Source organism: Grammomys surdaster, unplaced genomic scaffold (assembly GCF_004785775.1).
Source record: "Grammomys surdaster isolate TR1022 unplaced genomic scaffold, NIH_TR_1.0 143, whole genome shotgun sequence".
In the NCBI taxonomy this organism is placed as follows: Eukaryota; Metazoa; Chordata; class Mammalia; order Rodentia; family Muridae; genus Grammomys; species Grammomys surdaster.
In genome coordinates, this window is record NW_021604601.1 from 9,188,572 (window position 1) to 9,216,223 (window position 27,652).

General features: G+C 47.7%; 1 protein-coding gene across 1 annotated transcript in view; it reads left to right on the forward strand.

Moving 5' to 3' along the window:
- The window catches only part of Synj2 (synaptojanin 2), a 61,040-nt gene that overhangs the window by 19,876 nt on the left and 13,512 nt on the right, over positions 1–27,652 (forward strand). The window contains 14 exon segments of the mRNA XM_028764380.1: positions 6,122–6,183; positions 9,135–9,231; positions 11,514–11,686; positions 13,355–13,436; positions 14,027–14,176; positions 14,303–14,468; positions 15,829–16,020; positions 17,806–17,887; positions 19,003–19,143; positions 20,767–20,959; positions 23,496–23,654; positions 25,067–25,223; positions 26,138–26,255; positions 27,339–27,557. Of these exon segments, the coding sequence (XP_028620213.1) occupies positions 6,122–6,183; positions 9,135–9,231; positions 11,514–11,686; positions 13,355–13,436; positions 14,027–14,176; positions 14,303–14,468; positions 15,829–16,020; positions 17,806–17,887; positions 19,003–19,143; positions 20,767–20,959; positions 23,496–23,654; positions 25,067–25,223; positions 26,138–26,255; positions 27,339–27,557 (1,991 nt within the window).

A 27,652-nucleotide genomic window follows, 5' to 3' on the forward strand; every position in this document is an offset into this window, starting at 1 on the left:
GTCGGTGCACCTCTCTGATCTCTTTCTGTAGCTGGAGTTTCTGTCTTTAAACATGTTTCTTATGTGGTGTTGTTTATGGTCTTGTTCCTCAGCCCAATTGTGTTGAACCAAGCTAGAGAGAGACAGAGAGAGAGAGAGAGAGACAGAGACACACACAGAGCGAGTTTAACAGGCACACTGGCTGTAGTTTGGTCCTGAAGACCATGTGTATATTAGCTGTTGATCTTGTACAATATATATTGGGATATATTGAGGGATATATTGAGGAAATGAACTAGAGAATGTTTGGGTGAGATTGACCTGAGACCTTAAGTTGAGCCTATTGATAACATAGTTAGCAGCTGGGAATCCCCTGGAGGGCTCAGGAGGGTCTGCTGGGCCCTTGGTGGCTGTGTCATGGGTCTGGCATTCTGCGGGGCTTGTATGGAGCCACGTGAGAATTACAGAGCTTTCCCGTGAGTTCTAAAAATACCTTCTGCCATCCAAAGTACAGCTTTGGGCAGTGCTAGAGGGATCCAGCGTCTGCGTCCTGAGACGAGTTCAGGGCCCAGGGACATGGTCCAAGAACACAGCTGTTATCACTGAAAGGCATGCTGCTCCTTCAGCTGGATTCTGACAAGGTGGGGAGAGTGGCTGGAGGGTCCTCCTTGCTCTGTACAGTTCTCCCTCAAAGAGACCAAAGTGCCCTGAAAAAGCTTCTCCCTGGGTCTTTAGTCTACGACTTCTCCTGCCCAGGGCTCTTATGGGATGAGGGTTTGGTGGTCAGCCAGCAGTCCAAGAGGCACCATGACCAGATTCTCAGGAATGGTTGGCACAGCAAGGCTCACACTGCCCAGTCTTTGGCTCAGCTTCTTAGCCCAGCTTGGACTTGTCCCCTGGGCTGCCAGCATGTCCTGCCGTGCTGACAGCAGTGGCCAATATCTCTGTCAGCTCTTAGAGTAAGATAGATGGGTGAAACGGCTCATTCTGGTCCTGAGTCCTGAGGTGGGCGTGTGGACATTTAGGTTGACATTCAGGTGTGTGAGGATGCTCAGCTGCTCCAACAGGTAGAAGCCTTTTAGTTTGAGTTTGCTCTTAACATCAAGAAATTCCCCTGGAGGCTTTCCAAAGGTCTTTCGTTACTCTTAGGCTATTTTTGTCTCACTGGGGAGCCTAAACTAGACTTGAACTTGTAGCAATCTTTCTGCCTCAAGCCCAACAAGTACTAAGATTATAGACCTTACCACTACACCCAGCTCATGGACACTCTGTTATTGTTGTTTTGTATTTTAAACAGTTCTATTGAGATGCAACTTTTCTACTATAAACTCCATCTATTTAACACAACTCTGTAATCTAAATTTAGAATAGTCTTTTTTTTTTCCTCTAGTGGTAATCAAACCCAGGGCTTCTGGCAGGCTGGGCAGAAGCTCTACCATTGAGCCACACTCCCACCTAGAACTAGGAAGCGTCTCACCGCTGTTGGGACACCTGTACCACTGGCAATCACCTTCTACCCAGCTCCAGCCCAGGCCACGGAAGCTCTCAGCCTTTCTCTGTCTCTGTAGACTGGTACTAAGAGTCAGTATTAAAGCATCTTGCCCATGACTACCTGCAGCCAGAACCCTGTCCATCTCTGGCAGGGCTTACTTTCCTTGAGACAGCTCATTTTATGGCTGTTTGAAGAAGGCACTTCAAACTTGTTTTCCTCTAGATTTCTGCTTTCCATTTAGAAACATCTTGAGCTCTATGTGAAGAGACACACAGGTCAAATGAACACAATATACTAGGGAACCCAGGGAGGCTATGTTATTATTCATGAAAAACTTAGCAGAAATCCCCAAACTGGTCATGACAGTCTTAGACTGAAAGGTATCTGAAATTTGTCTCACCCTCCCAGATCTGTAAGGGAACCCTTTTCCTGGGCCTCTGATAGAGAGAAACTGCATTCCAGGTCCTACTGGGGTCCTGGTGACTGTCTTCCCTGGCCTGCCAATTTCTCCAGGATGTTCAGGGATGCTGAAGAGCAGGTCTCACTTTTCTTCCAAGGATCTCTTGGGTGGGAGGCTTCATGGTTCTGCCCCTTCCAGCATCTTCCTGTTCTTTTGAGGATCTTTGTCTGATGGCTAGGACTCAGTGTTCTGGTCTCCATCTAAAACATATGGCCCAGCCTGTTGGCCATTCCCCCACAGCTCTAGACACAGCCTGACCTTGCCATGGTATGACTGCCTCAGATGACACGGAGCAGAATCCAGACAGCTACTTTACCCCATTAGATTCCTAACCCTTGTCCTCTGGCAAAACCTCAGTGTTATGTTCAAACACAGGTTTAAAAGGCTGGCTGGCATTCATAAGCCTTCTCTGGGATTTGCTGGCTTTTGAACCTAATGCCTGTATTTATACTCTAAATACCATACATCGTCAGAGAGAGATTATGTCATCCTCAGAGAGATGGGGGTAGCGCTACATGGTAGTCCGCATCCAGCAGCAACTCTCAAGCTAAGCATTAGTTCTGGTTGTCTCTGTCCCTTTATTGACGATAGTCTGTCCTCATACAATATATCCTGATTACACTTCCCCTTGTCTTTTTTCATTTTCAGTTTTGCCCTTCCTTCTTGCAAAGATGTGGCGGAGAGTGGTGTGTACTCTAAACTGCAATGTAGTGCCTTTTTGGGGGCTGTCTTAGGGGATGTGAGCTCTGCAAGGGATGGGGAGGGGGGCTGGAGAAGACAACGAAGGCCTGGATGATGCTCTGTCTGTAAGGAGTCGTGAGCATGATGCACGCAGTATAAACTCTTAGATCTCTAGTCTACATGGCACATTTCATAATAATTTTGTCTGACCCAGGCAGATAGCTGTGCAGTTTATAACCACCTCAGTAAGAACTTGACCATTAAAACTCAAGGGTCTTCTGGAAGAGCTTATGATGGAATGAATTTATTATTTCTTTTGTCTGGGAGAGATTATTCCTTTTGCAGTCTCAGGATCTTTGTCTCTATAACTGGCACAGACACACGTCTGCCACACGTGAGTCTGGCCTTCTCTCTGAAGCTCACGTGATGGAACTGAGTGGAGGGAGATGTGGGGTAGATTAGAGCCTCTCGTCTATGTCCATTGTCTCTTCTCTTGAACACCTGTTCTTGGGAACGGGTGCTACTGGAGCCTCTTTGTGTGTTTGTTCCGTTCCGTGAGTTCCTGGAGTGAATGAATGAAGGGCAAGCCCTCCATATTGAAAGGCCTCCATGAACGAAAACCAAGGGCCAAGTTAGGCCATGTAATGGGTGCCATGGGGCTGGGGAACCCAACAGAGAATAACTTTATGTTTGACCCAATCTGTAGAATAGCCAAGGTTGCAAGGTTGTCTGTTAGACATTCAGAGTGTCAACTTTAAAGCTAGAGAGACCTTGGCATTCCACTTAGTAACAACCCATATGGTTTAAAGAAATTCTTATCTTTGCTAAGCCCTAGTTCACTGTTTTGTAATGAGGGATTAATAATACGAGCCTCGTGGGGTTATAGAGAGGATTTACAATTGTAATGTATACTAGAATTTAGCATAGTGTGTAAATGCCACAGTACTTACAATGGTAGCTGTTGTTACTGACAAAGAAGTAAATAAAGACCAATGCAAGCCATGTTGGGAGAAGCGTGACTCTTTACTTAAGCTAGTAAGAGCTCTCTCACCTTCAAGGACTCAGATGGAGCCGAGTAACACAAGGACAGTGTCTTTGGCTGTCTCTCTTCTTTGCCTCACACTTGATAGGGTGTCAGAAGTCCTGGGCACAATGATGGAGCCTTTTCTGTGTACACTGGACATCTGGGGTCAGAGGTAGCCCTTGCCTTCAAGGAGCAAGGGACAGGCACACGGCCGTGTTACCTGACCAGAGCTCTGGCAGCGGAAGGCTAGATATGAGCAGTGGCCCTCAGGAGGGGCAGATGGCCCAGGGTAGGTGGAAGTAAAGAGTCCTTTAGCATTTTGTCTGGACTGACTCGGAGATTAGAGCCACTCAGGCAAGCGAGGCAGCCCTGGCAGGGGAACAAATGGTAAGTGATTGTTGTAGGTCCCAAGGTTCATATGTATGGAATGGGTACATATCTAGTGTTTGGGATCCCAGGTTATGTATCATTGTTGAGGTGTGGTGGAGAAAGGAGCGGATTTATATCATCTGACTAGTTCTGTCAGCACTGCCAGCACTGGCTCAGCACACCGAGCTGGGAATGGATGCACCATGGTCAGCTGGCAAACTAGTCGAGCTGTGTCCACATGCTATCGTATGGTCTTAGTGAGCTTCAGAGTAAACCTTGGCTAAACAGAAAGCCCAGAAGTGTTCCTAAGGAGACCCTAATGGGAGCTGCTGAAGTGAGCAAGCACCCAGCCTCTGAGTGAGAGCAGTGGGCACTACAGAGCCTGGAGATGTCGCTCATGGTTACTAGGGCTCTTGGGAACAAACTGAACCTGGGCCGTGACCCTTGAAGGTATTCATGGGACTTGGACTATAAACTCCAGTTGTGTAAACTATGGGATTAAACTGATAGCTTTGGGGCTCAGGTGAGCAGCACAGTCCTTTAGCCAGAGGGGAAAGCCACAGTGGAGGAGAAGAACAGGAACTAAAAAATAAAAAGGCCACCCCAGGCCAATGGAGATTTCATTCCGCTCCTTTCCCAAGCCTGCCAACATGCCTACGTTGGAAGTAGGTGATACCAGATCTACGGTATCAATACGGTACAGTTAGAGAGGACGGGGGTGGGAGGGGGGTGAGGGAGTAGTGGAATCGGAGATGACAGAGACAGGGCACAGGGTCTGAGGAATCCAAACTAACGGCCCTCATTTGCTTCCATTCCTACCCATAGCTCTTGTTTGCTTTAAAAAATGGAGGGGTTTGACCTGAAGCCACGAGACCCAAAAGCCCCAGAATCCCCTGCAGCTTGGCAGTGTGGGTGCAGCCTCAAGCTGCTCTTTCCCTCATACGTCCTCCCATACTTTTACAACCAGAGCAAAAAGAGTTAGCAAGGGACAGGAAATGAGTCAAAACCCACGCTGCCAAACCACAGTGGGCATGCTGGTAGGAATCAGCTGGAGGCTTATGAGACACACGTTCCCGACCAGCCCTTAGAAATACGGCTCAGCAGATCTGAGCGGGGCCGGAAACAGTGTTTCTAACATGTATCTCCAGGAGATGCAGGGACCACAGCAGATCTGAGCTGAGCCGGAAACAGTGTTTCTAACTTATCTCCAGGAGATGCAGGGACCACAATTTGAAACATCCTGGCCTAGACTCTGGTTCACCCATCTCCTCCCCTGATCTCTCTTGTAGGGGTGGCATCCTTGATTTTGTTATGCTCTAAAGAGTGGATTCATTGTTCGAACTGACCTTAGAATAGCCACGGTGATAGGACCATGATATCTGTGCCTGTCCTCTTCCACTGTGGGGGCTGGACTGCAGCTTCTCTTGCTGTTGTTTCCGCCGTTGCCCTGGCCTTCCATCTATGGCCCGTCTTCCCTTGATATGGTAGAGGGAGCAGAAATAGAGAAGATCCTCCTCAGGCTGTGGAGCTGCTGTTCCCAGTGCAGTCTCCACCGTGTTAGGCAGACTTGATGAGAGCTTTTCACTGTTTGTGGGTCTTTCTGTGGTGACCATAGGTAGACAAGAATCGCCTAGGTTGGGGACCCAGTTTCCTCACTCTGTTCCTGACTGGATCTACCCAGTGGCATGTTGACTCAGCAGTGGATGACTCAGGTGATGTTTATAACAAAGAACTCTGGGCACTGTGGGGCAGTATGCTGTGTCCTTGGGTGTCAACTATTTAACAGAAGAGCCTTTATGCCCAGGCTCAGAGAGACAGGCAGCCTTGTCCAGTACTGGAGCTTATCACAATGGCTTCTGTTAGGAAGAGTAGAGGTGGAAGAATTTTGCTGGCATGGACCACGCTGCAGTTAGGGACCCCTGTGCTGTAGAGCCAGACTTGGGGATGCCAATCCTGTCAAGGGTGGGAGCATTGTTAGCAGAGTCAAGGGTGCCTGCCCCTGCAGGGAATGAGCCCCAGAGATGGCTGAGCAGTGCCACATGCAGCCTGGCTCTAGGCAGCGAGGACGTCATCATTTACCTCAGTGAATGTGATTGTCGTCCTCCTGTTTCTGTAGGTTGGCTCCCATCATCTGAGACTGCACAGGGGCCTAGAGGCCAACGCTCCTGCTTTTGAAAGGTAAGGACCGTCAGGTACCATCCAAGACCTTCCTCCCTCTTTTCGACAGGCAAGGTGATGGAAAGGGAACTCCCAATCCTGAATCAAACCTGCCTCTTACTTTGGTCTTTTACCCAAAGGAAGGAGTTCATAAACTGGTATTTTTGATCTTTCTCAGTCTCCTTGCGAATTAATCCACTAGTGTGTAGATGACACTCTGTAATTGTTTTATCAGTTTCTTTTTAGAATGAAGATTCACCGATTGCTCCTGGTTGATAAGGGATAATCTGAATTACAGGGTGACAGCACTGTTTCTGGTTAAAAGTAGCTGAGTTAGTGTTCAATTACTGTGAAGAGACACCATGATCACAACGACTCTTATAAAGGAAAACATTTTACTGGGTCTGGCTTACAGTTTAGAGGTTTAGTCCACTATCATCATGAGGGGAAGCATGGTGGCACGCAGGCAAACACAGTGCTGGAGAAGGAGCTGAGGGTTCTATATCTGGATCCTTGGGCAGCCAGAGGAGGCTGTGAACCATTAACCTGGCTTGAGCATCTGAGTCCTCAAAGCCTATCCCCAATGAAACACCTCCTCCAGGAAGGCCATACTTCCCAATAGTACCACTCCCTTATGGACCTATGGGGGGTCTTTTTATTCAAACCACCACAGCAACATATTAAAAGTATAGAAAATTGTAAAGCAGAAGAACATGCAAACTCCCAGGTCCCTCTAAGATTTTACCTATTATTAATTGATTGTGTATCATAGATACACAATTTATATCCTACATCCTAGATAAAAAGCTTTGGCATACACATTACATTTTAAAAGCAAAAGAAGACAATCGGGTCATGCGTTTGGATGGCCATTGCCAGGCTGAGCTGTTGATAATCTGTACTTGGAGTTGAACAGCTTAGCTTATTTAAAAGATTTTGTTTTTGAATCAGAGTACTTAATTTTTAAAATCTTAAATTTAACAAACATTCTCAAAGGTAACTTTTGAGTACTTTATTCATTTTACCTGAAGCTTCATTGGATTTTGCATTTGCTCTTGTACTGTTTGAAATCTACAAACACTGGTAACATACCACAGCCTCCCTGCATCTCCCTCATCAGTTGCTATAAAGAGTGGACCTTTTGTGTAATTTAGTCTTTTCCCAGAACATACTCAGATGATACACACAGTCAGGGACTGTCATTGGTCTGTACCACCATACCAAATGTCCCCAGGACACAGTAAGAGTAGACTGAACCAGAAGCTGACCGTGAACAAGGGGACAGTGTTCTGCTGGGTTTGTTTCCAGCAGACCCTGTTATGCCAATGTTATCAATATTATCATGGACATGAAAAAAAATCTTGTTTTATTTTTACACAAAGGGAAGGACAGAAGAGCTACCCCAAGGTACTGAGCTCTGGCCTTCCACTTTTGCTGGTTTTTAGTCTTCACAGTGCCTCTGCTCAGGGAAGGTCTGCAAGGTGAGAGGGCTCAGGATCCACTCTGGTGGGTCAGCTTCAGCGGCAGGAGAGGACGGCCATCCTGATAGTCCTTCCCATCCACCCTTGGAGTTAGAGCCCATTGAGGAAAGGGTCGGAGTCAGACAGGGAGGCCAGGCCCATATTGGCCTTATTTCTGAAAGGATATGTGGCTTGGATCTGTGGCTAGCATGAGACTCGGGTCATTCAGAGACAGGCACAAGCAGCAAACTATCCTTCCTCAGTGGAGACAGGACTATGTGCCCGACCTCAGGCAGAGACCTGCCTTCTCTGGGAAATCCCAAAGAGTAGACCGCGTGTCCACCTCTTCTTGTCCCATCCTCAGGCTTCCAAGACCCTCACTGAAGAACTAGCAGACTTAGGCCAGATTGTCAGCAGATAAGCTCAGATAAAAGTCTTACTTCAAAAATCTATTCTGTGTGATATCAACAGAAGAGGGAGAATATTTTCCCCTCACCAGGCTAAAAATAGTTCTTTATGAACTTAAAAAACAATTATATTTATAAAATAAAATGTCAGAAAATAAATTGTAGAAACTTGGAAAAGACAAAAATGTTAAAAGAAGAAAAAACAAATTTAACATTCCACCCACTTTTAATATCACAGTGAATATATTTTCATTGCTTTTTGCTATATCTACATATAAAAATTTTTTGTATTTACGTTTTTAAAACACATAGAAAAATGACACTGTTAAGTTTCATTTATGTGTCTGATCTTACAGTGCATCATCCTCTGTTTTTAAAATCACTACATTGAAACATTTCTAAACATAAAATTACTATGGTACTTTTACCAGGCAAGGTGGCCGATGCCTGTGATCCCAGCATTTGAGAAGTGGAAGCTGGGAAATCAGGTCTCAGGGCCATCCTCAGCTACATAGTGAATCTGAGACCAGCCTGGGCTATATGAGACCCAAGGAAAAAAGAGTTAATTTTTTTAAGCAAACTTGTGATAAAGATTAAGTATTAGCCCCTCTCTGTAATATTTGAGGGTGGAATATGTGCCACACATTTTATGATACTAATTTGGGTTTGAAATGCAGCACCCGGGAGACGGTTGGCCTCTGAGGTAGAGGTACCTGCTTATTCCCCAGTGTTTTTAATTGAAAAAAAAAAAAAAGACACCAAAGAAGAGGCTCTGGGTTATCTGTGGAGATGGATGTGCTGAGTTGGCATGGCTGTTCACAAAAGATGGGGGCACTTTGTAAAAAAGGGCTGGAATAGCCTCATCTAACAGTAGCACATGCTAGACATTGTTCCTGCCCAGAGCCTTCTGTTCACACAGCCTGGATTGACTTACACCCTGTGGGTTTTAGATGAACAGAGATGGTAGCCAGGAGAATGGGATTTTTCTCCCTCCACACTTGAAATTAGGAACATGGCTGGTCCTAGACCTTCCGTGCTAAGATAGAGGTGCAGGCTGCCTGGCCTGGGTGCCGTGGAATCACTGCCAATCCTGATACCATTGCAGGCACATGGTGCTTCTGAAGGAGCAATACGGGAACCAGGTGGTTGTGAATCTGCTGGGAAGTAGAGGTGGTGAAGAGGTGCTCAACAGAGCCTTCAAGGTAATGCTCACACTGCTCCACAGCTGGGGATTGCTGGGGAAGGGGAGGGGGCAAAGGCGGGGCCTTGAGACTCAGGCAGCCCTGCTCATGCGAGCCCTGAGAACAGTAAGTGCCCTGCATAGGTGCTCAGAGCCAGCACTGGGTTCCTTGAGCTCTTAATACTTTAAGTGTTCTTTCTATGAGCTGGGGTATGACAGAATTTGTTCAGTTCTAGACAGAACTGCTTCGCTGAACTCCACATGGGCAGAGTGGCCTCCCGTGCTCCCCTGAGGAGCTGCTCTCCAGGCCAGAACAGAAGGGAAAGTTTAGCTTATTCTGACACCTAGGAGGCCCAGCTGCCAGCACCCACAGCATTTGGGCAGAGGTGCTGTTCTGAGCCTCTTGGTTCAAAGCAGACCTGTATGGCTTCCTTCTTCCTGGATCGCCTTCAAGTCTCATGGTTGTGTTTGGGCTGCAGGGGAGGCCAGGTGCCAGCTCCTGGCAGGCTTCTTTTGATTCCTGGATGCCCAGTGGTAAGCAGAGTGGATCTCAACGGGGTGAGGAAGCAGCAGGTGGACCTGGCACAGGTCTTAGCCACAGAACTCTTGAGCTGGCAGTCTTCTTTAGAAGATTCAGTGAACTGAAACAGCCACCATCCATTCTGCCCAGGCTTTTTAACCTCTGCTTACCAGGAAAGGTCTTTTTGGTTGTTTGAAGTTCAAAGATGTCTCTTATGGAGACACTTAAGGTCCCCTTGGTAGGGATGTGACCTTTGTGGCTTCCACTGCCACCCTGACCTCTGACCCCTAACCCCTGACTGGAGGAAGCCAAATCTAACTGGAGTGTGCTCATTTTTCTTTACATAGAAAAAAAGCTACATGCGTGGCTCAGGAGCTCGCTGGTTGCCAGCTTTCTTTGGCCAGACTTGCTTTTCCTGTTTAGTTTGTTGCTATGAGCAACGAGCTCAAGAAATATCTCCTCCCACTTCTCTTGGCAGCAGTACTGATGGCTTATTTTAAGGAAGGTGGAGAGAGAAGGGGCAATAAAGAAAACCAATCTCTCTATTTCGAATAAAACTCCCAAATCTTTCATGTTTGAACTATAGAAAGGACATGTTCAGCTCCTCTCCCATTGGTGGCAATGTACTGAAGTGAAGGTCTCTTTTTTACCCAGAAGACAGAGATGTCCCAGGCATTAAGGATGAATCCTGAACAGGTAGAACTCACACTCAGCTTGGAGATCTCAGCTCTGGCTCTAATTCCCGAGCATCCCTTACCAGTCAGAGGCCAGTGCCTAGCAGCCAGCCTGGGTACCAGAAGTTATCATTCCACAGCTGGGCAAAGTGCTGGCTCCAGAGGGTAGCAACACTCCGAGCCCCTAAGTTATTCTTTTAGTTACCTAGGCTTCTTTTTCCCCAGTAGACTTTCTTGAACGAAGCAGAATGTGTTGGTTTACATTCTGGGTGCCTGGGGGAGTGATCCAGGGTCCTCCCAGTTCTTTTGAGTTCTCAGAGCCTCTAACTGCACAGATGTTGGCTAATACAGTAAGATCGAAGACTTGTGGCTGAGGAAGGCAGGCAGCCTGTATCCTACTCTTTGGTGAGCAGGCTGAGGAAGTTTGCCAGACTAGGGAAGGGGAAAAGTGGGGAAAAGAGGCCTCACTTCTGTGAGGAGGATCCTGACCCATCCACAGTGCTGTTCTGTACTTCTCTCTGGGTTCTCCCACCTGATTACTCTGCCTCCTGGGCTGGGCCTTGGTCACATGGGACAACAGCAACCTCCATCTTGGGTTTCACCACTGTACATATCCTGTTGGCCATCTCTGGAGTCTCAACTCTTACTGAGCCTACCCTCCCAGAGCTGGTGCCTGTCTGGAGGTAGCCGGTTACCCGGGTAACAGGAACTAGATTATGAGCTGCGCAGTCTGCCACATGTCGCTGTTCTTGAGGGCTGGGCACTTGGGCCAGCTGCAGAACAGATCTAACCTTCCCTCACCTGTGACCTCGGAGCCCCACAAGAGTGGGATGTCCCCTAGAGAGACACCCCTGCTGTGGGCTCTTTTGCCCAAAGGGGACCTCCTGCCCTTATGCAGGCAAGATGTTCTTTGTGTCTTCTGCCCCTCTCTGCCTAGGCTCTTTGTCTTGTGTGGACCTTTGGAGGTCAGGGCCAGGCTATGAGCTAATGTATGCACTCTAGTGGGTGACACTGGTGGCCAGAGCTCTCAAGCTATCAGAGGGAGACCACCTGCCTTGCTTCCAACTCCTTTCTGTCTGTTTGCTCACACCCTCCCCTTTCCCTTTTCAGAAGTTGCTCTGGGCTTCTTGCCACGCAGGCGACACGCCTATGATAAATTTTGACTTCCATCAGTTTGCCAAAGGTAGGAAGCTAGAGAAATTGGAGAACCTGTTGAGACCTCAGTTACAACTACACTGGGAAGACTTTGGCGTGTTTGCGAAGGGCGAGAATGTAAGTCCACGGTGAGTCTTGATGGAGCTTCAGACTCCTGCTTGGGGAGGAAGCTAGAGGCTTTGAAGGCTGTGGGCCCCTTAGGGTTATACACCTCAACAGGAGTCATTTCCCTCCCTGGCTGGCGGGTTACACTTGTGGTTTTCCTGAATCATAAGCTCTGTGATGTTAGTGATCTGGGGTCTTGGTCTTCTTCTCTCCTCACTCCTCTGTAGTCAGAGACATTTGCTTTTGATTATTTTAGTGGCGAGAAGTCTGGATAAAGACATAAAGTCCAAACATAAGAGACTGTATTACAGTACAACATTGAGCTCAAAGCTGGCAGTGTAGCTCAGTTGGTAGATGCCTGCCTAGCATGCTGGCTCAGTCCCCAGCATCAAGCTAAACTAAGTCTGGTGGTTCACAGCTGTAATCCCAGTGCTTAAAAAGTACAGATAGAAGGGTTAGAAGTTTAAGGTCATGATGGATAATGAGTTCTAGGCTATCCTTGGCTATCCTGGACTACCCAAGACTCTGTCTCAGAAACAAACAGAACAATCACAAACTCAACCAAACCAACCAACCAAACAAACCCCTCTGAGCTCAGGTGACATGACTTAGCCACACTGGGACAGACAGGACCTGTGAGATGAGCTAGTACAAAGCCAAGGGACCCACAGCACTGGGCTATGAGTTACCTTGTTCTGAGTGGAGCGTAAAGGAGATCCAGCTTCCTCCAACCACAGCCTGTCGTTAGAAGGGGATCTCAAGATTATGAGATTGCTTCCTCACTAAAACTCCCTGGTATCCAAGAGTGTCCTCACCACGCCTATGTTCATTGCTGTCACAGACACATATGCAAAGCAGTGGAAACATGGTCGCCCAGGAAACTGAGCAAGGCCATGCTCTGCCTTCTTGTCTTCACTCTCACTGTAAAAAGTATCTTTGCTATTTACTGCCATCACTGCCACATTTTTGTCCTTCTCTTGGGTGGTGTTTTGGTTTAACCTCACTGCCGAGCTGCTGCCTGGCTCTCTAAACACAAGACAGCAGGGCTGTTCCCTACATAGGAAACACACTAGATACCTTCCTTTGGGCAAGAGTTGCATTGTGGTTGGCGGAGGGTCCATGTTAGGAAACAGCAGTAGGTGGGAACCACTCTACTTACGATGGTTTTAGTACCCGATAAAACCATTTTATCTCAAACCCCCATACAATTTTAAAAAATAAACAAAGGTTGAGTTGCTCCCTCCTAAGTTTGCCTGCCTGTGTGTGTTTGCCAGCGTGTGTATTTAAACAAAAACCTTACAAAGCAAGGTCATTATTGACCAACTGATGCAGTGTCAGAGACTCAGGCTTCATTTACCAGGAGTGAGGCTTCCGTAGTGGGTTACAGAGTATCTGTAAAATGCTGTAGAATAACATTGTATTTGTTGTAGATAACAAGGCCCCCCTCCGCTGTGCTTACAATGACCTGGAGTGTGGGCCTCTGAGAGTGTATTCTCCAGCCTGCCTGTCCTTTCTGCAGTGCGGGATCTCTCGGGATGTGTACTGGGGCTTCTGATGAGCTATGAGGGAGGAGGCAAGGGGGTCTTCTTTTGGAATAAGTTTCTTTGGAGCAGACCGACCTGGGTCACTGTGCTGTAGTTGTTGCTCTTCCAAGCACAGCTCCTGATCCTTCTGTGTCTCCTGGCTGTAAGGTTTCAGAAAGGCACTCTGCGGATGAACTGTCTCGACTGTCTGGATAGAACCAACACTGTGCAGTGCTTCATTGCTCTTGAGGTGAGCTCCTTGGGCCATCTGTGTCATGTCCTGGGTCATCAGTGAGGCAAGAGGGGCTTTCCTGGGTTGACTTTCCAGTGATAGGTCAGATGACAGGGATGTTCAGGGGAAACATTTAGAGCAGTTTCCTTGGTGACTTCCTGCTTGTCACCATATGCCTTTTATGTTAGCCAGACATTGTGACCCAATGACGACAGGGACCCTTAAGAAGAAACTATTTCTTAGAGAGCTAGTCTTGAATATACCTCAGAGCCAAGGTATTTTGAAGCTGGCCTGAGGCCTGGGGAGGGAATACCCGAGTGCCACTGTGGTACTAACTGCCTGGCTGACCTCTTAAGCTCCATCTGTGCCACCTCTTGTCCTCCACTGCCTTCTGACAGCAGCATTGGATGACCTGACATCAGGCAGTCAAAAAGGGGTAGGGAAGGTGGCCTGAGCAAAGTTGGGGGGAGTCAGTCAAAAAGGGATAGGGAACCCCTTCTATGCAGCTGGTGCTCCTCATCCACAGTCTGATGAGTAAGGTGCTCACTCAGAGGTAAGGGTAGGTTTTCTAGACATCTGTTGGTAACCGTGGTTGGTTTATCTCCCAGGTCCTTCATCTGCAGCTTGAGAGTTTGGGGCTGAATTCAAAGCCCATCATTGACCGCTTTGTGGAGTCCTTCAAAGCCATGTGGTCTCTGAATGGGCATGGCCTGAGCAAGGTGTTCACAGGGAGCAGGGCCCTGGAAGGGAAGGCCAAGGTAGGGAGAGGCCGGGGAGAGGGGGAGGGGGAGGGAGGAGGGAGAGGGAGAAGGGGAGGGGAATGGGGAGGGAGCAGGAAGGAAAGCCGCTCAGATCCTTCTCGCCTTGTGCTTGGCCTCATGCAGGTTGGGAAGCTGAAGGATGGGGCCCGATCCATGTCTCGTACCATCCAGTCCAACTTCTTCGATGGGGTGAAGCAGGAGGCCATCAAGCTGCTGCTAGTTGGAGATGTCTACAATGAAGAGTCTACAGACAAAGGGAGGATGCTGCTGGACAACACGGCCCTTCTGGGTAATGGGGTGCCCACAGCCTTAAGGGTGTGAGGAGGCAAGGGTGACAGTGGCCCCAGTCACGTGATCTAAGATGAGGTTTCGGCTCTATGGTCCCCTGACTTGTTCAGTTGACCCAAGAAGCCTGATGTCTCCGTACAGTTTCCCCTCGGTACCCACAAGGCACTGGTTCTAGATTCTCGTGGGTAAACTCCACAGATGCTCAAGTCTCTCAGGAGCCCTCAGAAATAAAGGAAAGAATATTGTTGAGGGTGTGTCCAATCTCACAAGGCTGTCAGGAATCTCTGGCGAAAGGTTTTGTCCTGATATTTTGTTTTTCTGCCACTTGGGATCAAACCTAGAGTCTGGCACGTGCTTGACAACTGCTGGACTGTGGAGCTGGACAACCCCAGCCTCTTTTTACTTTCTGTGTTGGGACAGGTTCTCACCAAGCTGCCCACACTGGTCTTGAACTCACTGTAACCAAGGAAGGCCTTGAATTTTTGATGCTTCTGCCTCAGATTCCCAAGTATCTGTGATAACAAACTGCCATCAGTCCTGGTTTATACAGGAGATTGGATCCCCTGGAACTGGAGCCATGATGGTTGTCACCATGTAGGTGCTGGGAATCGAACCCAGGTCCTCTAGGAAAGCAACAAAGGCTCTGAATCTCTGCGCCGTTTCTCCAGGCCCTAAAGTTGCTAGCTTTTAAAACTCTGGATATATATTGTATCTCTAAGAAGGTAGAGATATAGATACAGTGTTTTGTTGTTTAATGCCTTAGTTTGAGGTCAAATAAACAAAACGGTCTTTCAGGCATGCTGGATGGGGAAGGTAAAAAATTGCAAAGATGCAGATTTGGGTCGATAAGACATTTAAAGTTCTATCCACCCATCCAATATATACATACATCCAATATATACATATGTATATTCTATACATATATTGTTTACCATTATTTGTAAATGTGACATTAGTTGTGTGCTTTATTGCAGTTGAGCTCACTTTCATTCCTCCCCTCCTGCTTCATTCTGCAGGAGCATGAGCTGAATGGTAAATGCTAGGCTTTCCCCCGCCCAGAGTCTGGGGGACCCCCTACCCCCGTCCCTGGGTGCCATGTGCCTATGTAACTATAGCTGGAAGGCACATTTCCAGCCCCATCTTTTCATGCTTTATTGTAGACAGGAAAGTGGAGTGGTTAGGGTAGGTATCAGCCCCTCTGTCAGCCTCACTTGGATCACATTCAGATCTGTTGTCCCCAGCTCATGAGTGACATTTTCTGACAGGCCACATCTCATACAATATGGGAGAGTTTCAACAGTCTGGGCTATAGAACTCATGTGCTTTTTTTTTTTTTTTTTTTTTTTTTGCTTCCATAAAAGCAACACCCAGGATCCTGAAGGCCATGACAGAACGCCAGTCAGAATTCACAAATTTCAAGCGGATCCAGATTGCTGTGGGGACCTGGAACGTGAACGGAGGAAAGCAATTTCGTAGCAATCTCCTGGGGACAGCCGAGCTCACGGACTGGCTCCTGGATGCTCCCCAGCTCTCAGGAGCTGTGGATTCTCAGGGTAAGGAAGGATGGTAACTTGGGAAAGGACAAACATTGTTCCCTACAACCTGTCCCAGCAGCTTGATTCTGCGAGCATCACCTTGTAAAATTTAATACTGGCATTTGTGTTTTCATTTGTCAAAATGTTTAGAAGCACCGTGGTCTCACCTTCTAGAGTAACACTCCTCAAAGTGTTATTGTTAACTGCAAGACTTCTTTCCTTTCCTAAGTACTTGGAGGAGTTTCTAGGGAGTGGTTCACCTTTCTCTAAATATGCAGAGATTTTGTGGTATCCGGGCTAAATGCTAGACTAGTTGTGACCTATAGGGGGATGCAGCCTCTAGTCTGTGCTGCTGTCAGGGGCTGAGAGAGCAAGGCTTGCCGTGGATGTTGAACATGCTGTTATCCTGTCTTCCTCCAAGGCTATGCCAGCATGGACAGTCCCAGTCTGGAACTCTGAAAGTCTAAATGCTACAACAGCGGAAGCTTTGTCAGTACTGATGAGATATCACAGGGGTGTGGTTAAGGCACACTGATGACTGTTGGGCAGGGATGGTACTGGTGAAGATGGTGGTAGGTTCACCAGAACCCACCAGGTTCAGGGTAAAGAATGCGTTGGCCTTTCTGTTCCCAGCTAACACAGAGCAAAGGTGCTGTACCATTTAAAGAGACAACGCAGCAACTTTATGCTTCCAACCCATTCAGCTAAGGTGCCAGGTGCCATGTGACCAGCAGAGAAGGATGTGGAGAGCTAACTGGATTTTTCCTGCAATTCTTCCTTGGCAGGAGTCATATCCCTTCCTGCATTTGAAACACTATGTGGTCTTGATGGCTCAGGTAGATAAATGTCTGAGGAAGTGGCCGGCGAGGTCCAGTAAGTGGCTGCAGGGATTCTACAAAGCACCGGCCTCCTTTGCAGAAAGGAGAGACAGGATCACTGGGCTCTACAGCGAGGCTTCTACAGGGCTTCATCAGAGGCTCCCAGGCTGTGTCTCCTTTGACCAAAAGCAACTACTCCCAGGTCAATCTGAAAAATACTTGGGAACCACAAAATAAATATGAGATAATGTTGTTCCCAGGTCACTCAGGATCTGGCCGGAGAGACATGTCACCAGAAAGAATAGGAGGATGCTCTTTCAAGGGCCAGATTGAATCAAGTGTTTTGCCCATGGTATCAAATTTAAATTCTGTATTACCTGGTGAGGTGGCAGATTGCTGTCTCTTTGTAGAGAAGACTCAAGGGTTCAGGGAGGTTCACAAGCTGCTCCAGCTGAAGACAGGGACGGGCAGAGGTGCCGTGAACAATAAATAAGCACAGAAAGGCATAAGGGGAGGCTCCAGTGGCTTGGCCTCTGTCTTAGTTAGGGTTTCACTGCTGTGAACAGACACCATGACCAAGGCAACTCTTATAAGGACAACATTTAATTGGGGCTGGCTTACAGGTTCAGAGGTTTGGTCCATTATTATCAAGGCAGAAACATGGCAGCATCCAGGCAGGCATGGTGCAGGAGGAGCTGAGAGTTCTACATCTTTATCTGAAGGCTGCTAGCAGAACACTGGCTTCCAGGCAGCTAGGATGAGGGTCTTAAAGCCCACACCACAGTGACACACCTACTCCAACAAGGTCACACCTTCTAATAGTGCCACTCCTTGGGTCGAGCATATACAAACCATCACAGCCTCTATGAGTGGGATGGATTCTAGCAATGAGAAGGTGTGGTCAGGAAGAGGAGAAAAGACCCTGTGGATCAGCAGCCCAAGATCTGGCAGTTCTGGTTTCCTTATCTCTCGCCCTGTTCCCTAGATGACGGCAGTCCTGCTGATGTATTTGCCGTCGGGTTTGAGGAGATGGTGGAGCTGAGTGCCGGGAATATTGTCAATGCCAGGTAAGGGGCCGGGCATGGAGAACAGGGTGTCCCTGGATCGGGTGCCTTGCCAGATTTGGGGCTCCAAGCACTGCTGGAGCCAGCTTGTTTCCGGGCCAGCAGCCAGTGGCTCTGGCCGTTTGGGTCCTTCTGGCTACGTTCCCTGCTACACTGGCTGCTGGAGTGCTCTGCTTGTCTTTTCCTGCTGATTAAACAAACAAAGAGAGACTACTGTGATAGGCTCCAGCCTGGGCTTTGTGTTGTGGTTGAGTCATGGCTGTCTCAGGAAGTACATGTGTGGGGTGATCTATGGGTGTTTGTAGTGCATGCTGGGAAGGGCTTCTCTTTACACCAGGCAGGAAGGGGAGACCTCAAACCACTGGGTCAACACCTGATATAAGGAAAACTAGACATTTATTCCCATAGGTGACCCAGTCGTATTTCGAGGAACTTTTTTGATTTTAAAAATTACATGTATTTATTATGTATCTCTACACACACCAGCACAGTGTGGGGGTCAGAGAACAACTTGTGGGAATTGGTTCTCTCTTCTACCTTGTGGGTCTTGGAGCTTGAACTTGTCTGCTCTGTGGCAAGGACCTTTACTTACTGAGCTACCTCATCATCTGTTAAGGAACTTTTATATAGATACATAGATAAATAAAACAAAACAGGCTTTTGGGAAGTTTTAGCTTATTGTTCTTAAGTATCAAGGATGGTGGGGAGCTACTGTGATATTTAAGTTATAATCAGAACTGGGCCTTGTGTCACAGACCTGTAACACCAGCGACTCGGGAGGCTGAGGCAGAAGGACTGTACAGTCAAGGTTTGCCTGGGCTACAGAGTAAATTCAGGGCCAGCCTGAGTATGAGTCACTGTCTCAAAAAGTAAAAAGAGGTATGCCTTTGCCTAGCGTGCACAATGTCCTAGGTTCAATCCTCACTCCCACCAAAACCTCGAAAACCACGAAAACCAACCAAAAATGTATAGAAGTCCATCTGAGGCCTGGCGCTCCTGTTGGGGTATGGGTAGCATGCAGTCGAATGGAGATCGGGTGGAGGGCTGTGGAGTCGGCAATGGGAGGTGGGTGCTTCTGACTAGCAGCTTGTCACATCCTGGGTTTCCTGCCTTTTCAGCACCACCAACAGGAAGATGTGGGGTGAGCAGCTTCAGAAGGCCATCTCCCGTTCTCATCGCTATATCCTCTTGACCTCGGCACAGCTGGTGGGCGTCTGTCTGTACATCTTTGTACGTCCGTACCATGTCCCGTTCATCAGGTAAGGACACTTAGCTTAGAAGCATCTGGGGAACTGGAGTTTATAAGTCTGTGTTTGGTTTCTCCTCATGCCCCGCCCCCCAGCCCCCTAACTCCAGCAGGAAACAGGACCTGCCATTATTCTCAACGCACAGAGCAAAACTCCTGAGGGAAAATGGCCTTGAATTGGATATTGTCTGGCAATTAAAAAGCCACCACGGGAAAATCCTAACTCAGGAAACTGGCCTCCCAGGAGGAGTCAGGACTGATCTGGAACACGCTCAGGCAGGGCAGGGAGTGGGTTTCTCACTCACGTTTCCTGGATAGGAACTCTATGAGCAAGCACCGAGCGACTGCTCAGGAATCACGGACTGTTTGCCTCTTCTAGAATTCTGAGTCGAGTTCGTTTCATCTCATCATTACCTCTCTGAGGTGACGGCTTTGTGAGTGTAAGAAGCAGTCAACATTAGGAAGTAGGTGTCTTTTAGGAGAGGGAATTTGCTGTTTTCTGGCTTTCTCACTGCCTCCTATTGCTACATGGCCTGGCCTTGCTGGCTCCCTCCCATCTAAGCCAAGAGGCCTGAGAGCTGGCCAAGCACCACCGTATAGTGAGGGCCACTGGAGTGCCCCACAGTGGCTCTGAGGCTCTGCATTCATAACCTTTTGTTACCTTCAAAACACATTTAAGGCCCTGCCCCTGTTTTGGTGTTACTAGGGCAGCTCGACCACGCCCTAAGTTTATCAAGAGAAGTCTGGGTAAAGGTTAATGCTAAATCCTGGGGAGAGGTGAGGCGGGAGAGTGGCTGATTACCTAAACCCACCTGAGGTCTCGACATCTTGTCCTTAGTTTCCTGCTCTTTGGCCTCAAGCTTGTTTAACTTAACCCTTTGGCAGGTTATCACCCCCCCCCCCCCCCCTGTCTTCTAAGTCAAAGGTGTACAGCAGTCTTCTGCTGTGGCCTGCTCACAGAAACATTAACTAGACAGCAGTCTGTGATCCTATGGCCTCACACACAGGAGGGCATCCCCAGTGCATTTGGAGAAGGACAATGTAGGACCAACTACCTAGTTCAGCTCAAGTCATGTTTCCTAGCTCTCAAAATTTTTTGTTGATTGCCATATGGTCCCTTTTATTCCTTACGTGAGACCTGAGATACCCAGTGTGGTAGGCCCAGTGCTGAGACATCTGCAGTTCTGCTGGGGAGAGAACAATGCACAGCATTGAACAGGCCTCCTGTCTAAGCCAAGAGGCCCGAGAGCTGGCCAAGCACCACCGTATAGCGAGGGCCACTAGAATGCCCCACAGTGGCTGTTAGGCTCTGTATTCATAACCTTTTGTTACCTTGAAAACTCATTTAAGGCCCTGCCTCTGCTATTGTGTTACTAGGGTTGCTTGGCCACGCCCTACCATGGGCAGACACAGGAATGATGTGTCTGCAGCTTCACAGGGTACCGGTGGATGACTGGGCCCTTCTAAGCAGACCCTATCAAGATGCAGCCCACCCAGGCAGTCCTTAGCAGTGAGAGGGACCGTGGACGTGGACAGTCACGTTGGTCTCCAAGCTTTTGGCTCCAGGCTCTTGTCTGTGTTAGAATCGGGTTGTCTCATCCCACAGCTGACAGACCGGGATGTTCTTTTGTTACAGGGACGTGGCCATCGACACTGTGAAGACTGGCATGGGGGGAAAGGCGGGGAATAAGGGTGCCGTGGGCATCCGCTTTCAGTTCCACAGTACCAGCTTCTGCTTCATCTGCAGCCACCTGACGGCTGGACAGTCTCAGGTGAAGGAGAGAAACGAAGACTATCGGGAGATCACCCACAAGCTCTCCTTCCCTTCGGTGAGTGGCATGTGGGTTGGCCGTGCACTAGGTCTGCCTGCCTGGTTCTGCTCCATGTGGCCTAGGCTGATAACAGGCACCCCCCACTTGCACAGCCATGAGAATCCGCCGTGGGGGAGGGATTCTTGGAGGAGGAGCCCAGCCCTCCTCCAAGAGGAGTTCTGTCACTTCAACTTCCTGGAAGTCCTTAGAGATCCTAATTATTCTTAGGTGCACTCTGAGCTGTTTCTAATTCAGATGGCGGAGGAAAATCAGGGTGGTCATGTGAAGAGCATTTGATTCAAGCAGTATGATTTCATTTCCCTGGTTGTGTTAGTATGGATTTAATTTTCTTATGATGTGCGAGCACACACACACACACACACACACACACACACACACACGCATACCTCCGTGGCTGTTCAGCTCCGGGAACCCTTTCCAAACTGGCAAATCCTGACTGCAAAGTCCGGGTCTCCCAACCCATCTGCCCCAGTCTCCAGAAATGCAGCCACACTGACCTCTAGTGGCAACCTAGAGATTTCCATTCCAAAGCCAACAGACTTTATTTTCAAAGTTAGATTTTTGGATTTCTCCTTCCCATAGAAAAATGATACCCCCCGACACTTCAGCCTGATGTGTGTGCCCCATTTGTTAGTCAAAAAAGTATGGGTTAGTTATCCTTGCCACCAATCCCTCCAGATTCTACCGGCTGGTTAGATCCTGGAATTCTTCCCTTGTTGGGCAGATTGGTTTCCTATGATAATAGAGCCTTTAAGACCAGCCTTCCCAGGGATCTGGCTGCACAGCAAAAGTTCATCTGGTTTCAATTATAAGTATCTGAATTCTCACTTTTATTTTTATTTCTTGAGTTGAAAAACAAATAAGTTGGAGAACGTTCGATTTGTATATTGTCCACTCTTTCTTACTTGAAAATGGGAACCTGGAAGCAGTATTCTCAGGATACATTCCAATAATTGAAAAAATTACTATATGATCCTTTTTCTTCTTCTGTAGAAAGAAAAAATGAGTGAATCTATAAATTAATTCTCTGTGCTGGTTGTGTGGATTACATTATGATTAAAATTAAATTAACTACATTTAATTAATTAAAAATCACTTGCCTTGGTTCCTAAGTAAGTGTTCTATTATTATGAAGAGACATCATGAGCATAGCAACTCTTAAAAAGAAAGCATTTCATTGGGGCTTGCTTATAGTTTCGGAGGGGTTAGTCCATATCACCATGGCAGGGAGCATGACTGCACAAAGGCAGACACAGGACTAGAAAAATATCTGATATCTGTATCCAGATCCACAGGTAGCAGGAAGAGAGAGACACTAGATCTGGCTTGGACTTTTGAAAGCTCAAAGCCTACCCCTAGTGACACACCTCCCTCAGCAAGGCCACACCTCCCCCAACAAGGCCACACCCACTCCAAGGCCACACCTCCAACAAGGCAGCAACTTGTACTCCTTTTAAGTAGTGCCACAACCTTAACATTTCAAGTATATAGGCTACAGAGCAGGGCATTCTCTTTCAAATCACCACAATTGGTCATGTTCAATGCACTTGGTTGGCATGGATCCTTTGGCCAGTGGCTCCTTTACTGGACAACATTGAAAACATTTCTACTGCCACAGAAAGATACATGGTTTGGGCTACCTTAAGCTGTCTGTGCCTCAGTATTCAGTGCAGGGTTTGAATACCGTAGTAGCGGGGGAGAGGTAGGTTTAGAGCTAGGTAGATCTGGGTTTGAATTTTCACTTTATTATGCATAGCCTTACAGACTTCAGGGAGTTACATAAAACATACACGGGGGTGCGGTGGGGGTGGGGGGAGGAGGTGTTACCTAAGTGTCCGCTGCACGGACTCCTGTAAAGATAGCGCTCACTCAGAGCAGAGACCCACACTATGGACAGTCTGTATGACACGGCTACTGTCATTGTGCTGAGAAGGAACTCTTGAAGGATTCGGTTGGGGTGGAGATGATTGGCTCCAGGGAGGAGAGCGATGGAGAGAAGTTTTACAGTGCTGCACACAGTTTCCCTAATTTGGGAAAAACCTCTCAAGATTCAGATGTAATGGGAGTGCAGTGGCAGAGTAGACATAACAAGTCGAGTGCAGTAGCAGAATAGACATAACAAGTCGAGTGCAGTGGTAGAGTAGACATAACAAGTCAAGTGCAGTGGTAGAGTAGACATAACAAGTCGATTGTAGTGGCAGAGTGACTACTGGCATGGTGCTTTCCATGAGGTTTGGGAGTTTGTCTGGACCACTGCTACATAAAATAGAAACACGGGGCTGAGGATACAGTTCATGTTTATCCTGCACTGCATACAAGTGGGTGTAGTCCTGAGCTACATGGGGCCCTATTTCCAAACACAATTAAATAAAATTAAGAAGCAAATTATGTAAGGATTTCTTTAAAGGTTTATAAGGTTAAATAAAAATGAGACACTGTAGTGGAAAACTTAGCATTTTAGGAGAAATGTCCAAAGACTTGTTCCTTTCCCCTTCGCCATCTTTCTTACACTGGTGTGTTCTTTACATCTTAGGGGAGAAACATATTTTCACACGATTACGTATTTTGGTGTGGCGATTTCAACTACCGCATCGATCTTACATACGAAGAAGTCTTCTATTTTGTTAAACGCCAAGACTGGAAGAAACTTATGGAATTTGATCAGTTACAGCTACAGAAATCAAGTGGGAAAGTAAGCCGTTCCTTTAAGATGCCTTCGGTAACTGTTCCGGGTGGAGGGCTGTCTACTAACTGCGGGGATGGCTGTGTTGAAACCCTGAGAAGCTTTAACACTGATTCTGACGGTGTAGAAGACATGTAGGATTTTATAAAGTAAGAGAAACAGGACAGCACAGCTACATAGAGTGCTGGACTTAACAGTGCTCTGGGTGGCCACACATGGGGTCCCTGAAAAAAAAAGCCACTCCCCTGCATTGGTCACAGAGGGAGGAGCTGACTATACTGCCAGTATCCTCTGCTTTTAGATGTAGTGCACCGTGCGTTATTCTTTTAGATGAGTCAGCTCTTCTAGGGCTCCCCAGAGAGGGTCTGCGCTCAGCCTGAGTCTCAGTCGCCTTCAAGTGTGCCCTTTTGACAATGTCAGATGGACGGTGTGCGCTGGAGGTGTTGCATACTGGTGTACACGGTCTGCATATACTAAACACACTCATCTATCTATGCATGAACAGTCTTTTTAGAAAGTGCTTTGCTTCTGGTGTAAGAGACTACTGAACAATGCTTTAGACTCCTCTCATGATACTTTGCTGCTCTCCCGTTCTCATTGGTGAAGATGCTAACAGGATCATTTACGCATTGACTTGTTCATAGACTCCTTTGTAGTACCCTATAAGTTATACTCACTGGCAGAATGGAGAGTAAAGTTGAATTGTGTATACAACATCAGAAAGTCAGCCTACCAGGCCACAGTTTGCTCCAAAACATTGACAGTCACAGAGCGCACACACAGGCTAGACTAGGGCCCATGTACAGGTTCCTAGGGACTCGGAAGGCCGTGCCTACACAGCACAGGTTCAGAAGCAGGCTTTCCTTCAGTTCTTTAGGATCAGAGCAGCCAGATTCCAGAGACCCACAGCTTATCTTCTGCAGATAGGTCCATTGCTTCTTTTAGAGTCCTGCTTTCCCTAGCAGGAAGTAGGTGAGCGTGCCATCTGCCCATGAGAATGCTGCTGCTTTAACGAAAGACTCGGCCACCATTTTGAAGTTTGCTCTCCTAACTGGGAAGTACATAGATGAACCCTGTCACGCTACAAATCTTTTCATTTCCTCTGCCAAATTCTTGCTGCCCTCTCTACCACTTCAAGTGAGAAAGCTTTTGTTCCAGCCACAAATCATGGCACACAGGCAGGGGAGTGCTCAGGTGAGCCCAGAGTGATCCCTGTCCTGTGGTCCCTTCTCTGTCTCCAAGGGGATAGCAAAAGGCAGAGTATGATGCTGTGTGTGTGTGTGTGTCCAGCTATTAAAATGCACACATGTCCAATATTAGACATATTTATGAATATAATGTCTTCTACTTTTAGAACACTTTGGCATGCACCTTTTTTTTTTTTTCTGACGATGACCTTGTGATTTCTTTTCTCCGAATAGATTTTTAAAGACTTTCATGAAGGAGCCATTAACTTCGGACCCACCTACAAGTATGACGTTGGATCAGCTGCCTATGACACAAGTGATAAGTGCCGTACCCCAGCCTGGACAGACAGGGTGCTGTGGTGGAGGAAGAAACATCCATACGATAAGACAGGTGAGGGCTCTATCTGTCGCTGAAACAGAGTCAGGACAAATGGGAAATACCATGGAGGGAGAGAAACGGTCACTCATCCCAGCGACCTGGCTGTATAAACCACATTTTTCTCAATCCTCCAAATAATAACAAATCATTGTAGGTATCATAATTTTAGAACCACGTCACTCCTGGTTCTACCTCTCCATCATGGCTGCTCCTACCCACCCTCTGACCTTTATCCTAGGAGGAAAGAGGAGTGAAGCCGTGGGCTATCTCTCCCCTTTCTCATACCTCTCAGATACTTTACCAAGCCCATTTTTCTGACCAAATCTGTTCCTCTTAAAGCTTCAATTCCTAATGGAACAGGAGGCACGCGGATTTTTTTTTCTTTAGGTTAGTGAGTTGTGAAGTCTGTTTTGAGGTCACTAATGAATAGAAAGGAAGGGATGCTCACTAAAGTTGGAGCCTTTCCACATTTCCACAAGAAGGAGCTCTGCAGAGACTTCAAAGCCAGGAAACTAGAGCCACAGGTGGAAGAGAGATATTTTCTTTCCTATTAGTCTGGGAGCATCTGCATGGCCCCCAGGGTCCTGGGAGGCAGAGGTGTTGAACCTCAGAGCTTCTCACTGCAAAATCTGCAGGTCTCAGAGACAACAGACTGCTGCACCCTGGTCCATTGCTTGGCGACCTGGGTAGGGGTTGGGGGTGTGCCATGGTTGTTACTGTTCTTGGTAATCTGGTTGTGAAAAACCTTCTTAACCCCAGCCCCAAAGCAGCGGAAGCCTAACTTTAAGCTCAAGGGGAGAAGCAAATGACTCTGAGACAAGATGGTTAGGGACAGACATCTTTGCTGCAAGCAGTCATAACCAAATTCATGCATATTTTGTGTCTCCTCTTGGCTGTCGGCCTCTTGAACGGAACCTGGGGAGCAGCTGGTGAACTCAACCTTCTGGACAGTGATCTAGACAGTGACACCAAAATCAGACATACCTGGTCTCCAGGCACTCTCAAGTACTATGGCCGTGCGGAGCTGCAAGCATCTGATCACAGGTAAGGTCCTTACTGGGGAAAGCATTGGCTCCACCTCCCCACAGGATACCTATATGCTGTCCCCATAAGGATTGGAGAGAAAGAGAGACAGACAGACAGACAGACAGACAGACACAGATACAGACAGACAGATATGGGTGGGGTCTGTATGACCACCATTGTGAAGTAATAATTGTTAGCATTTTGTCATTGATGGTTCTATATCATAAGTGATATCATTCATCGAAACATCAAAGATACAGCCTGCACAATGTGCTAGCTCTGAAATGTCCTCAGCCACCCTGCCGCACAGCTTGCTCTCGCGGTAGTTTTTCAGCTGCTGTCCCATGCTGCTTACAGATAAGGGTCACTCATTTGCAGTCATTGCTCAGTCTAAACAGAGCCATGCGACTGACCCTCTCACCTGTGGATGACAGTTTTCATCTAGTATTTCCGTGGTGACAAACTGTATAGTTTTTCTGTCATGGCTTCAGGCTGTTAGATACTCTGAGATGTCGTTTAGTCTTGGCCACTAAGTGCTAAGAATGGAAGGAGATGGGAGGTGGCAGGGAGAGAACAGTCCAGTGGCAGCCTCTGAGGGGATTTGTTAGCTTGGTAACGCCTTCCAAGCATAAGGCAAGTGAGAGAGATTTGATTCTCTTGCAGGTGCTACTAGAGCTGTGTATGTTGTAAGGAAGGGAGGGGAGAAAAGGAGGGAGGGAAAGAGGGGGGAGGGAGGGAGGGAGTGAGGGTAGAGTGGTACCTGGGTCAGCCAGTGACTCAGAACTTTAGCCACACCCCCAGCAGAGTTGAGGGGAACCAGCCTTGTATAGAACCTTCATCCTAATTTCTGTGTTTCCTTAGACTCAAATCCTAGAGATGAGTTCTATAAAGAAAAAAAGATGATGTTTTGAGACCCTTAACATGGATTGACTGCCATGTGGCCCCCTGACAAGCTTGTACTCTGGCCAAGTGTGCGCAGGGCGGGCAGCCTGTGGGTTCATGGACTAAAGAGCTCTGGGGGACAGAGGCAGGTCAGAGGTTGTGAGACCCGCCTAAGTCAACGAACGGTTCTCCACCGATTCCTCCTTGTGTTTGATGCAGACCTGTGCTGGCCATTGTGGAGGTGGAAGTTCAAGAGGTGGACGTGGGAGCCCGGGAGAGAGTCTTCCAGGAAGTGTCCTCTGTCCAAGGCCCTCTGGACGCCACCGTTGTTGTAAACCTCCAGTCTCCAACCCTAGAAGAGAAAAATGAATTTCCAGAAGACCTGCGCACAGAACTTATGCAGACTTTGGGGAATTATGGGACGATTATTCTGGTCAGGTAACCCCCACCCTTGAGATGTATGTTCTGGGGTGTCTGTGAGATTCAAGGAGCTGCTATGTTAGGTTTCTAGTATTGACTGGCTGATCTCCCAT